Source organism: Podarcis bocagei, assembly GCF_964188305.1.
Source record: "Podarcis bocagei genome assembly, chromosome: 13".
Lineage (NCBI taxonomy): Eukaryota > Metazoa > Chordata > Lepidosauria > Squamata > Lacertidae > Podarcis > Podarcis bocagei.
The window spans coordinates 26053363-26067415 of record NC_138138.1 but is presented as its reverse complement, the minus strand read 5'-3'; the positions used below and the strand labels follow the sequence as shown (position 1 = coordinate 26067415).

The following is a 14053-nucleotide window of genomic DNA, read 5'->3' as shown; positions in this document are numbered from 1 at the left end:
AGCTGGCATTTGGTGCCGATCTTCCTGTGATGATTTGTGAGGCTTACCTGAATATGCAAATCAAGATTTCATGATGTCGTACCCTGTGTGAGTCTGTTGACCCTAGACCATAAATTCAACATGTACAAGAGCTCTTCATAAGCCTCCTCCTTCCTTCTTCTATTGACTTGTGGAACACTCTGCCACAAGGAATAGCAACCATCTTACGGTGTACCATATACAGTAGTTGAGCTCAAAAGAGAGTGAGGCAAAACTGTGAAAGATGGAATGTGGGCCGCATGGTCAGTTCAGAGAAGACTCCCATCAGGTAAAGGTCTACAGTGAGAAGACAGCAGAGCATTTTGTAATTTGTATCTGCTGTTGCTTTGTGCCATGTGGTGTAAACACAGCTTGTGTCATCCTGTATTTGGTGAGCAAGATTGTGTTGCCTCTACAAAGCTTGTCCATTTGCCCAGAAAGTGCAAAAACTGTGGGAACATGCTGTAGATGTTTGTCCTGGTGTTAATATGCAAAATATCTAGAGCAGCGCTGTGCAGTACATATATTAAGGCTAAGGAACTGCTACATTCTGAAGGCTATCATGAGTTCTAGAAGTTATCCTTGTTCTAATAAAAAAAGGTGGAATTCATTGGATGCGATGGACAAAAGTATTTTTGGTGGGATGGGGCTGTGTGACATTACTTCTTGTATGGGGAATTCCGAATCTAAATGTGCAGGTCATACTCTGTTAGTTGGGTGCAGTGTGAAAAGGCACCCAAGTTTGCCTTATTTTCCGGAACTTGATACAGGGGAATTTCAGCTGTTGGTGTGACTCATTACGGCTGTGGTTTAACCCTGGTGGATCTTCTTGCAGAGCAGCCATGGAGGTGGTGAACATGATGGAGCAACCCATCAAGGTGACGGAATGGCAGCAGACATACACCTATGACTCGGGCATCCATTCTGGGATGAACACCCAGGTGCCATCGGTGAGCAGCAAGTGTCTGGTGGACGACGATGACCTGTATGGCAAGCAGTACACAATTAAGAAGACCACCACTTACAGCCAGGCTGGAGCTGGGCAAGCCCAAGCCCAGGCACAAGGTGAAACTTTACTTATATGCTTATTACGTGAATCCTACACGATGGGAGTCAATCGAGTTTCTATTGAGTCAATCTGTGGTTTCTATTGAATAACAAAAGGAAGTCTCGCATCTGCGTACTGACTCAGACCAGCTTAGCTTAAGCAAGGCTGCTGCAGTGGCAGACATTTCAGTGGTGCTCTGTGCAACACTCAAATTTGGCGCCCCCACCTTTCACGCTCTGTTCTGAATCGTTGTTGTGGTTCCCTCTAGCAGCCAGTGTTAGAAGCTGGGATAGTAAAGCCAGGAGCCAATGGCTTCTGGGACCTGGGTTATAGGCGCCAAAGCAGAATGTCTAGTCGCCATTTGGTGGGTGGGAGGGTTCGGCAACACTTTTTATTTCTTATTTTGATAAGCATGAACTAATACACAATTCACATAAGTAACACCTTGTTAATATCACATTTTTAGCAGAAATTGTGAATACATGTTTAATTTGGTGTTTACAATAAAAACATCGGTACCAAGCTTCAGTTTTCGAAACACTCTACCCTTCATTGTTAAACATATTTTCTATCCTTAACATATTCTTTGAGGCTTCAAAGCACATATATTTCAGTAATCCTTGAATGTCAGCCAGGCTCAAAAAGTGGCTCCCAGATTTTTTTGAGGTGTTCGCAAATGAAGAACCTTTAGGCACAAAATGCACCTGGTGCCCTGCTATTTTCGAACCCTGCCTGCAGCGTGGAGCCCAGTGCAACTGGTCACCCTACCCTAAAACCACCTCTGGTTGCTGCACCATGAACCTTCAGGCCACGCCCTTGCCTGAGGTCATGTGATGAAGCAGCGTTGCATATTGCCTCTTCACCCTGTTGGGTCTCCCGAGGAGGTTTACAAGGCAAGCACGAAATACAATACTGAAGTCACCTCCATTAGAGACACAGACTTATTTTACCGGGTGTTATAGTCCCAGATTAAATCCCACCAGCACTCTCTAATGCCATTTTTTAAAAAAAACCCAATAAGAAGGGAAAAAATTGGGTGCTAAACTTTCCAACCGCGTAGGTAGGGAATCTGAAAAACGGGCACTGCAGCAGAAAAAAAAAAAAAGTTCTGCTGTTGGTAACTGACAGCCTGGTTGCAGAAAGCATAGGTGGTTTGGGTAATATGGAAGAAGGCATTCCATAAAGAAGGTAGGCTCCTCAGACCTGGACCTACCTTTTTCTACCATATATTTTGTATGGGTGGCAGCGCTGCTTTTTCAGCCAACCCACCCTGGGTCAGGCTGTAACTCTTTACTTTATGATGATGATTGTACTAAAAATTCTTACTTGCCATCAGTGGGTCCCAACACTAGTGTGCTCTAAGAGGCTAGGACTCTGGATGTGTAGGGCTTTAAAGGTTAAATCGGCGCTCAGAAATTACTAACACAGACCCAAGAGGCGCCTTGCTCCAGCAGGGCAGTATATCCAGACAGTTCTTACATTTTTGCAAGAATGCTGCTTCTGTGTGATTACTTCCCATGCTGTGATTAGTTCCCATGAGAATGCATGTTAGTGGCTAGTTTAACCACAATGTTGTCACAGAAAGCAGAACGTTTCAGTTCATCCTACATGAACTGGTGGCATCTGAATCTTGGGACGTGACCTCACTGCTCATGTAGCATAAGAACTGGTCCTCAGCCTTGTGAGCTGGGAAATCTGGATTCAAATCCAAATTCTGCCATACTGTAGTCCCATTGGGTGGGACAAGTAACATTGCCTCAGCTGTGGTTCTCCGGCTATGGAAAGAGTACCTCCCGGTAGGATGTTGCAAAGGTGGACTTGTACAAGGACGGAGAAGTCTGTAGCTCAAGGGTGTTTCCACAGTAACCCAGAGAAGCTAATTCTTCTTTGTTCTTTTCACTTACTTTGCTACATGGGAACTGCAGCTTGAATTATGAACAAACCCATGCCTATCGAAAGTACCAAAGGGTATGCATTTTTGTGATTTTTTTTGCAAAAAATACATACTCTTACGTAGGCTTCTTTGGGGAAATGTTCTTCTTTTGTGAAGAATGCATATTGCAAGTGACTGACATCACAGATTTTGCAAAAAAAAATCCGTGCCTGTAAAATTTTGCAATGTGATTTTGGTAAAATGGAAGAGGATCAGGAAACGGGGAGAGCAAATTTTGTCCTGTCTTTTCACTGAGATAAATACAGAAGAGACTTGTAGGAGACTGCAGAGAGACAGTCACATCTGCAGGTAGAGGCAGCAAATGGCTGTGATTCTCTGCGTAACACAGCAATCCAGGTTGCTGCAATAATTTAGGCACGTCAACACCTCCCCCCCCCCAAATCCCTGTGTATATTTTTCCAGTGCAAACCAGTCCCCATTTCCCACCTCCCTTTCATGTTTTTAATTAAGCAGCTTTGTGTTACAACTGCCTAATCGCACTGGCTAATTAACTCCTGCCTTATCTCTTGGCTCACATGTGAGGACTCCTGCACCTCGCAGAGCTGAAGCAGTTTCATGAACCTCCCTGCGAGGCGGATGGAAATCCTGGTTGGGATTTCCTCTGTGCTAATCCTGTCCCGCTCACCCTCTTTTGCAGCGGATTTGGAGTCCCACCTTGCCATGACCCGTGCCCAGCGCGTCCGGGCTGCCATGTACCCGGAGACGGTAGAGGACCGCTCCCTTCTCATCACCACCCAGGTGGAAGGGCAGCAGACAAATGTTCAGCGACTGGCCGAGCCCTCCCAGATGCTCAAGTCGGCCATTGTGCATCTCATCAACTACCAGGATGATGCTGAGCTGGCCACCCGAGCCATCCCCGAACTCACCAAACTCTTGAATGACGAGGATCCGGTAAGGCTCTGGACCTCTGCGGCTTGTTGGAGTCGGTTTGCCTAGCAGAGTGGGTGGTCTGGAGTGTAGTTGGCATGTCAGTGATCCCATAGATGAAATGGTGTATTCTATGCTTCCACTGAAATTCTGCAACTTCTCTGCACCGGAATCTTCAGTTCCAGTCTTCTTCAATTTACCACCCCACAAAAAATTACCAAGTGTGCCTAGCTCTTACAACTGCAAAGGTTTTGGCAATCTCTGGTGAAATCCTGGAAGCCCAAGAGGCTGATGAATAGCATTGTTAGCACATAGAACTACTTCAGGCCCCTTGACGGCCCCCCCCCAGTGACTCGCAGAAGCGGACTGGATCATGTAAAGAGATAAATGATTCTGATTTGTGTAACTAACACAGGGTGCAGAATTCAGCCACGCTTAGTGTTGAACGCTGGAACTTTTAGGGCTGTCATCATCACCAGCGATGTGTAATATGCAGCATAAAGAGAGGAGTGTCATTTTTAATGTAAATAAGTATATAGGGAATTTTTAATTTTGTCTGTCGCGTCCGCCCCTTGGTGTTGATGTAGTCTATCTTGTCTGGTCTTTGACTGCAATAAAGATTGATTGCAGCACAATAGAACTGGGTGTTCGGCAGAACTCACTGCAGCTCCCTGTTTCATCCTTTCAGCTCACCTCTTACCTTCATTCCTCTTAAATTCGTTGCCTCCATTCCTTCCAGGTCGTGGTCAGCAAAGCAGCCATGATTGTGAACCAGCTGTCCAAGAAGGAGGCCTCGCGCCGTGCTCTGATGCAGTCCCCTCAGATAGTCGCTGCCGTGGTCCGAACCATGCACAGCACGAGTGACCTAGACACAGCCCGCTGCACCACCAGCATCCTCCACAACCTGTCCCACCACCGCGAGGGCCTGCTGTCCATCTTTAAGTCCGGGGGCATCCCAGCTCTTGTGCGCATGCTCAGGTGAATTTGCAGCCCTTGGCGCATCCCATGGATGCCTTTAAAATCATAGGAACGTAGGACACTGCCCTATGCAGAGTCAGACCGTTACTCCATCTATTGTCTACACTTGGCTGGCAGCAGCTCTCTGGGCTTTATCCAGGGTTCTGTCCCAGTCGTACTTCTAGATGCTAAGGACCCAACCTGGGAGCTTCTGCATACAAATCAGATGCTCTGCTGTGAACTACAGCCCTTCCCCAACCCTACAGGACTTTCTGAATTTCCAACACTCAGCAGAGCTTGACCCTCACTTCCCCCATTTTTGGAAGAGCTTTTTCCAAGAGCAAAGCTTGGAAATCCAAACAATGTATAGGACGCTTCTCTGGGCTGCATTTGCACTAGGTATTCAGCTCAGGTTTTTGGTGGGTTGTGATTGCAGACGTTTAGGGTGGTATTCAGCTAAGTTCATGTGCTAGCCCAACAGGATTTCTTTTCCCCCTGCACCACTCCCAGATCTGCTCTGGTAGGTCGGGAGAAAGTCCAGAACATATTTAAAAAGGTGTGGGAGTGGGGAGGAGAAATCCTTGCACTGATGGAGCATCGACCATAGCAATACCTTCAATCTTTGGTGTGTGCCAGGGCTCAGCCCTGAAACCTGTCATGTCCCATTGTGCATGTACATAATCCTCTATATTACCAGCAAGTAATTACAAGCAACCCACCCACACCTGATATTACAGGGCAGGGCCATATTTACTTGATCCTTCTCTACCTCTTAGCTTTACAAATAGCTGACCATGTCCCAGTGGCCGGTTAACTGTCTCTTGAGTTGCGCAAATAGAACTAAAGCATACTAACTTCAGCCACCCCCAAATTCCCAGGCACACCTGAGCAGTATGCTGCCAGCCGCTCTCTCTTCTCTTATGCACGTCCTGCTATTCCTTTGCTATGCAAGCCTTGCTAGGCACCTGAGCTGCCGTGGCAGCTTGCCAGGTGAACGTCCACACCCAGCTGGCATAAAATGGAGCTGATGAGCAGTTGCCTTAACATGGAGGCGTTGCCTTTGTTTTTTGAAGCACAAGCCTCGGCGTGCCATAGCTGAGCCTTGCTCGGTTTCCACTACTGCTTTTCCAGTTTAGAAGTCCTGCAACCACTGCACCCTCTTCGTACCTTGGCACCTTCTTTAATAGCCTCTCTGTGTGCCACGGTGGGACCGCCAGAGCACAGAGCCGCATCCTCTGTGGCAGCCCCAGAACTGAGTTGGCAGCAAAATGGTCCCATTGTCTTGGTGTTGCTCTCAACTGAGCACCCCAAGAAAGGAGAGGAGAAGCCAGGGAGTGGGGACATAACTTAAGTGGCTGGCAGCTGCATAGCTTGGTGGCAGAGTGTTATGACTGCTAAGCCAGTGGGCTTTATTTTAAGTATGTGCAGTGAGTCCCGCTCTTTTTCCTTCAGTTCTTGTATGAATCGTTGCCTGTCTTGACCCCCTTTGGCTGGGAATTCAAATAATAGAATTTTTTGTCTTCCAATGTTTCCCACCCCTTGACGCACAGCTCTCCCGTGGAGTCAGTCCTGTTTTATGCCATCACCACCCTTCACAACCTGCTGCTGTACCAGGAAGGTGCCAAGATGGCCGTGCGCCTGGCAGATGGCCTTCAGAAGATGGTTCCCTTGCTGACCAAGAACAACCCAAAATTTCTTGCCATCACCACCGACTGCCTGCAGCTGCTTGCCTATGGGAACCAGGAAAGCAAGGTAAAGGGGGAGCCGTGCCACTAAACTAGGATGCTTCTCTTACATGGAGTGCAGGGCAGAGGAGACCCTGGGATCCAGTAACATAGGGCCTGAATTGGTGCTCAGAACATAAGCAAGTCTTCCCCACTCATGTTTGAGTTTGGGTTGCGTCAGCTCTTGTCTACAAACAGCAAGGAAAAGGCTACATTTCATGGGCTTGAGGGGAAGGATGAAATGGAGAAAACATGCCCTAAGTTCTGGGGAAACGATTGAATGGACAGGTGCCATTCTCTGTGCATGCCCAGAGAAGCAGGAGATCATCACTCTGTGTGCTTGCTTCTGCAGCTCATCATCCTGGCCAACGGAGGCCCCCAAGCCCTTGTTCAGATTATGCGCAGCTACTCATATGAGAAACTGCTGTGGACCACCAGCCGTGTCCTCAAGGTCCTTTCCGTCTGCCCCAGCAACAAGCCAGCCATCGTGGAAGCCGGTGAGTGGCTACAGTGGTGGAACGCTTTGTTAGGAGTCTGGAAAAGGGGTGCTTCATCTGGCATCATACTTTGCTGTCTTCAGCAGCTGGTGCCTCAAGAGTGCACTGTGGCAATTGGTTCTCTTCATTAACTGTGCAAAATATGTTCCCTAAATTTGCACTTTGCATTTGAGAACGTGCAAAGCGATACAGGAATGCTCAGCTTTCAGTACCTTCCCAGGAACTAGTTCAGCATGTACAAATTGATTAGAGGATACTGTTTCTTTTAAAGCTCAGAACAACCATGGGTCTTGCAAGTGGGGTTTTCCAGGCACTGATCAGGGCAATACCATCATTGCTTCATCATTGCTATAGACTGGGCAAATAGCTAGCCTTTCTGTTACAGTAAAACCTGTGCACAGTCATTCTACTAGTAAGCAAAGAACATCACACCACGGTCTAGTGCTGAAAGAGTTAGACTTAGAACGAACAAGATCTTTGCCTTTGACATTCTTAAATCCTAAGCCCCTGTGGGCAGGACCTGACTTCTTACTTGTGTACGGTGCCTGGCTATTGTAAGGATTTTAACATAATGCAGCATTTGGCGAGTCACTTCGCTAGTCTTGGTTTCCTTACCTGTATAATTGAAAAAAGCAGTGATCAGACTTCTCTTGAGCATAGTCTTGAACACACAACAAAGATTTGTGTCAAGGAAATGCTCTTAGTGTTGCTTCATTATATATATCAACCTGCAAAACATTAATTAGAGCTGTCGGACTCCCTCTCGCAGCCTGTCTTGGCAGTTTGTGCCGTGCATGATAGCATTGCTGCAGCTGTTCTGTGAGCTACATCCAGCTTCCTTTCCAGCAGGAAAGACAGGGTTTAAATGCTAGTTATTTAGTGGTGGTTTAACACTGTTTGGACACACACTCCTGCTTGTCCAAATAATCAAAGTAAAAATAAATAAATTACAATTTTTTATCTCTTTTCTTCTTCTTCCTTTCCCCGCCCCCCAACACATCCCAACAGGAGGCATGCAAGCTCTGGGAAAGCACCTGACCAGCTCCAGCCCAAGGCTTGTGCAGAACTGCCTGTGGACTCTGAGGAACCTCTCAGATGTGGCCACAAAGCAGGTGAGCAAGACTGGGCAGGGCCTCTTGCATTCTGCAGCAGTATATTTTCCACAGGCACCTTTAATTTGAACCACCCGTAAGCCCCACCCAGTAATTGTACCTAATAGTTGCAGAGTCATGACCAGCAATCTGCTTCTTTTGGAGGATCACTTGGAGAAGGGAGTGGAGGAGTGGGGAATAGGGCTAGGCTCCATCCCCAAAGGGCTGCGGAAAAGCCTTGATGATCCTTCACTCCTCTTTTTTGCTCTTGCGTTAGCAACTAGGGGGCCAGGTGACATTCCTTGGCGGCCATATTTGGCTTAGGGGATTCCAGCAGACGACCCTGGCCTTAGGGTCTAGCTAGCTTCTGATCTGGAGAGGTTGTAGCAAAATTTCATGACACTCCTGTTCGAGAAAGGGGAGTTTGAGAGAGAAACATGTTGGAATACTTCTCCCCACACTCCTTTCTTCCCTTTAACAAAATTGTCTGGCCCCGTGGTGTCGTCTCACGACCTTTTTCTATCCCACCCACAGGAGGGTCTTGATGGTGTCCTGAAGATCCTGGTGAACCAGCTGAGTTCGGACGACATCAATGTGCTGACCTGTGCCACCGGCACCCTCTCCAACCTGACCTGCAACAACAGCAAGAACAAGACCCTGGTCACCCAGTCGAACGGAGTGGAAGCCCTGATACACACCATCCTCCGGGCGGGAGACAAAGAGGATATCACCGAGCCAGCTGTCTGTGCTCTGAGGCACCTCACCAGCCGGCACCCAGAGGCTGAGATGGCCCAGAATTCCGTGCGGCTGAACTATGGCATCCCCGCCATCGTCAAGCTGCTTAATCAGCCCAATCAGTGGCCGTTGATCAAGGTATGAGTGGAGGGAGGCCATTGGCTGAGCAGTTATGCATATACGTACATAGTGTGCCTTACTTCAAGCGTATCAGGCTCAGATTGCTAAAGCAGTGGCTTTTCACATGTTCAGGAAAACAATCTAGCACAGTCCTAGGAGGCTCTGCCACGTCAGAATGGGCGGTCATGGTTAAATCTTTCTCCATGTCAGAAACTCCCTGATCATCACGGAAAGCTACAGTATTAGGGATTGTAGTAGTTTAGCTTTCTCCTTTGCGCTTCTCTCTTGGCTGTGCCAAGAGGTTTCATCAACACCAGGGAGCATTTGATCACGTGGGTCTCCAACATTTTTTAAATATCATTTTTTCTTTATTGAAAGTTTAAAAAGTACGTAATCACAAGTGCACAGAGGAAGATAAGACGCAAAAGAAGAAGAAAAAGAAGCAGCACCCATGTAGAAAACAAAACAGAGTGGGGGTGGGGGATTTGCATACATTACAAGAAATGGTTATTGTAGTTAACCAGACCATAACCTATTACGGTATTTATATTGTTGGTTTTGTCCATGGCAAGTTTACGTTTCTACCCAACATGTTCATGTGTAGTGAGTTTGTACCTATCTTCAATCTAATTGTGGAAGGGAGCTGCATTTTTATTTTTCCAGTTCATCAATACCCGACTTTTTGCCGCAGTAAGGGTGCAGAGAGTCAATTCATATTGTCCCTTTGTTAGATTCCATGTATTGGGTTTATAATTCAAAATCACATGGTCTCCATTAAGGTGGTACATCCCGCCTAATACTACTTTCAGCTAAGCTACAGGGGGCTCTTTGCCGCACTGTGGAATTTGAATTTGTGTGCTGGGGAATGATGCTGTGGATGTAGGAACGATGGGAGCAATCTGCTTAGATGTCCAAGATCTGTATGGCCAGTTGGTATAACACAGTGGCTAAGTGCATTTACCTGTTCGCTAGGAAGGCTTTGCTTCCAAATTGCAGCTCAGCTGCAAGATAATTGGGCAGCCTTCGACAGAGCAGCCTCCTCTGTAATATGGGGGTGATGAATAACACCAGCCAACCTTTCATGCTGGTTGTGCAGATTGCTTAGATGACACAAGTGCTGAAGGACGTGGTGCTTTTCCCTTATATGATCTTATAGCAGGCATGGGGTCTCTAGGTGCAGATGGGAGAAGAGAGTCTTCCTCCTGGAAGAAGGTTGAGGGAAGGGGGTTGGTGGGTATGAGAGAGAGGAACTGCTCTGTTGGCTAGCCTAATCCAGCGGTGCTCTTGTGTTTGGTATTAATTGGAGCAAAGGCGCAGGGACTGCATTGTTCTGCTCTGTTTTCTGACTTCAAATGCCGAGGGTGGGGTAGGGATGGCGAACACCAGCACCTTGCAGAACTACCTGGTTTTGCCCTTGGCCAGCGTCCTCAAGGTGTGCCTCTTTCCTTCTTCTCCATGCTCATAGGCTACCATCGGCCTCATCCGCAACCTGGCTTTGTGCCCAGCCAACCACGCCCCCTTGCAGGAAGCCGCCGTCATCCCGCGCCTGGTTCAGCTGCTGGTGAAGGCTCACCAAGACGCCCAGCGCCACGCAGCCGCCGGCACACAGCAGCCCTACACGGTGAGAGGCCAGGGAGGGTGCTGGCTTGGGCATGGGAACCTAGCTGACTGAAAGCCCCCTTAATACAGCTGGTCCCTGTTTTCGTTTCATTTTGCACCTCTGGAGCAATAGTTACCTTCAGTGTAGCAATAACGTGGGGTGCAAGCCAAGGAGCAGGCTGCTCTGCATATCCAGCCCCTAACAGATTTCTTTCTCCTTCAGGATGGGGTAAAGATGGAGGAGATCGTGGAAGGCTGTACGGGGGCATTGCACATCTTGGCTCGCGACCCCATGAACCGAATGGAGATCTTCCGCCTGAACACCATCCCGCTCTTTGTGCAGGTGGGCGCATCCAAGAGGAGGGGAGGAATGCCATAGGGATGTGTGGGTGGGACTTGGCACCCTTGAGTCGGGTAAACTAGACTTGGAGCCGAGAGAAGCAAATCCCCATGAAGCTTTTTTGGTGGCTCTTGTCCAAAGTGCCCCCCCCCCCATCTCAGCCTAGTGTTTCCTGCATTCTAACTTCCATTTCCATTCTAACTTCCTCAAAAGAAAGGCAGGATACTTGGGTGATGTAATCATAAGCTCCTTTGAAAGCACCACCCGTATTCTCTTTTTAAAAAAATATTTTTTATTCGGTTTCACTTTTAACATTTGCATTCATATATAAATCATGGTCATATACAAATAGGATTCTCTGAATCCCTAGAGTTCCCTTCACGGGTTCCATAGTTATTCTTTTTTCAACTGCATCGTATAATGTTCTCTGTATTTCCTTAAAACTCAATTGTTACCATAGTTCTCGATACATTACAAGTGTTGTTAAAATCCTGCCAATGTTTTTAATCGTTTATAGTGTTCTTCTAAATAGCTTATAAATTTTCCCCATTCCATTCTTCATTGAATTTGTTGTCTTCTTGGTTTCTGATCTTCCCAGTCATTTTTGCCATTTTGGCATGGTCTGTCATCTTTGTTAACCATTCTTCTCTAGTAGGGACTTTGTCTTCCTTCCATCTCTGGGCCAGAAGTAGCCTCGCAGCCGTCGTTGCGTACATAAACAGTCTTTTCTGCTCCTTTGGTATTTCTGGACCTAACATTCCTAATAAAAAAGCTGCTTCTTTTTTTACAAAAGTTATTTTAAACTTCTTTTCAACTCATTATAAATCATTTCCTAATATGCTTTCGTTATCTTGCACGTCCACCACATATGGTAGGATGCGCCTTCTTTCTCTGCATTTCCAGCCGATATTTGTAGCTGTTCTATATATTTTTGTTAATTTAGTAGGAGTTAGGTACCGTTGGTACCCAGCATCACCTCTATTCTCAAGGCCTTGCTCATCTCCCTATCTTGCTTGTGTAGTTTGGCTTGAATCAGGTTTGTGTGTGTGTGTGTGTGTGTGCTTGCCATTTAATAATAACAACAATTGAATGTTTGCCATGCACCCACCGCACCTAGGCATTGTAGGGTTTCGTAGTCCTTTGCTAGCAGGGACACGATACACAAGGAACGTTGAGGAAGGGCAGGGAGCAAAACGGAATGAAATAGAAAACATTCTCTTGCTTACACTTCCTGCCTTTGTTCGCTTCCCCCCTGACCGCAGCTCCTGTACTCTCCAGTGGAAAACATCCAGCGTGTGGCAGCTGGTGTTCTGTGTGAACTGGCGCAAGATAAGGAAGCAGCTGACGCCATTGACGCAGAGGGGGCCTCAGCACCGCTGATGGAGCTCCTCCACTCCCGGAATGAAGGCACAGGTAATGGGCTGTGTGCGCGCATTTCTCCCTCTAAGATACAGAGTTCTGTGTGGTTCCCTTTGCTGTTGCATGCTCCAGCTTCCTCCATTCAACAGTTCAATTAGCTTAATTACCTAGTGTTGAAAATGCGTTAGAACAAACATTACAAGAGTGATTAAATGTGTGAGAGTGGCAAATGGTTTGGGGTTTGTACATAAAAGGCAGCATGGGCTTACTCAGAGTTAAGTGATTCCAAGCAGGCAACTGTTTCCTCTCTGAGAAAGGAAAATGCAGCATTTGACTTTTCCAGTGAAATGGAATCCATTAAAAGGACTGTGTTGGATCTCAAGCTCGTCCATAGTTTAGCACAACACAGACAGGGCCAAACAAATTCCAGCAAGCCTTAGATTGCATGCTCCCCTTTCTCTCATCCTCCTTCTGAGTTGCTGGGAGGAAAAGGTTTGGAAGCTTACACTTCAGCTTTTGCATAACTGCTTCCTTTTGTCCAAACTTGGTATTGTGGTTAGTATTAACTGAAGCAATGATTTCAAGTTGGCTTCTTACAAACAAGCTATAGTTATTGTTCACATTGCACTAAACTATGGCTTAGTGTGAAGCCTGAATGCAGCCAACGTTTTTTCTCTGGGAACATGTCCAACTTGGAGAAAAACAACCGATGAAAGTTGTTCCATGGTCTGGTCCAGTCCTATTTTATTCACTATTGTCGTTGGAGATAAAAATTGGAAGAGACTTGTTGGTGACCAGTGATCTTTTTAATGCGATAAAGGATCCAGGAGTTATGCAAGGATTTAGCTGGGTGATCTCATGAACTGAGCAATAGAAATTTGACAGTCAATAGTACAGAGTATGAGGGTGTGTATTTTATGACAGTCAGCTGGCTGAAAAGTCAGGTGAAGAAAGGATATTGGTTGCAAAATGCCTGTGAGCTACTGATGTGATGTAGCAGACATTGAAGGCAGTTCTCGGATTCACTGGGCTTTTCTAGCAAGGATAGATGAGGCAAAGGAAAAGGAAGTCGAGAAAAGGAATAAAATCCATCAAGGTGGTAAAACACAGCCATTGCCAACTTAGGTGTTAACAAAATGGGAGATTTGCTAAAGGGCCTCTTGATTTCACCCCCTCTCTCCCTCCAGCTACATACGCAGCAGCTGTGCTGTTCCGCATCTCAGAAGACAAGAACCCGGACTATCGGAAACGCGTCTCTGTAGAACTTACCAATTCACTCTTCAAACACGATCCTGCCGCTTGGGAAGCAGTGAGTGTCTATAATGTTTTAGCAGGGAAGGGCTAGCGTGACAACTTGGAGCCAGAGCAGACCTTGCCCCCACCTTCCCCCAGTCTTCTTACTCACCTTCAGTTTGCTTGCAAAATGTATATTCTTATTTTGGACATTTGATGAATGACTTCTGGAAAATCAAGGTGCACAGAGTACTTAAAGTTGACGGTAGTGTTATAACATTCAATATTGGGACTTTAGGAATAAATAAACTACCCCACAGCATTCAAAACTTGAAGATATTTTGGAATCTCAGGCACCTGAATCTCACTTCATACTTGTGCAATTTGGTCCTAACATACCGTATTTTTCCGTCTATAAGACGCCTCCATGTATAAGACACCCCCTATTTTGGGGGACTCCGATTTAAGAAAAAATTGTGTATTTTGCTATACGAGTATAAGACACCGTGTA

General features: G+C 46.6%; 1 protein-coding gene across 2 annotated transcripts in view; it reads left to right on the top strand.

The window, feature by feature from the left end:
* The window catches only part of JUP (junction plakoglobin), a 61944-nt gene that overhangs the window by 43728 nt on the left and 4163 nt on the right, over window positions 1-14053 (top strand). For both annotated transcript variants that reach the window (XM_081166277.1, XM_081166278.1), the window contains exons 2-12: window positions 854-1083; window positions 3658-3911; window positions 4627-4865; window positions 6395-6596; window positions 6921-7065; window positions 8074-8177; window positions 8691-9029; window positions 10477-10632; window positions 10834-10953; window positions 12213-12363; window positions 13497-13618. In XM_081166277.1, the coding sequence (XP_081022403.1) occupies window positions 854-1083; window positions 3658-3911; window positions 4627-4865; window positions 6395-6596; window positions 6921-7065; window positions 8074-8177; window positions 8691-9029; window positions 10477-10632; window positions 10834-10953; window positions 12213-12363; window positions 13497-13618 (2062 nt within the window). The remainder of the gene's footprint in view (window positions 1-853; window positions 1084-3657; window positions 3912-4626; window positions 4866-6394; window positions 6597-6920; window positions 7066-8073; window positions 8178-8690; window positions 9030-10476; window positions 10633-10833; window positions 10954-12212; window positions 12364-13496; window positions 13619-14053) is intronic.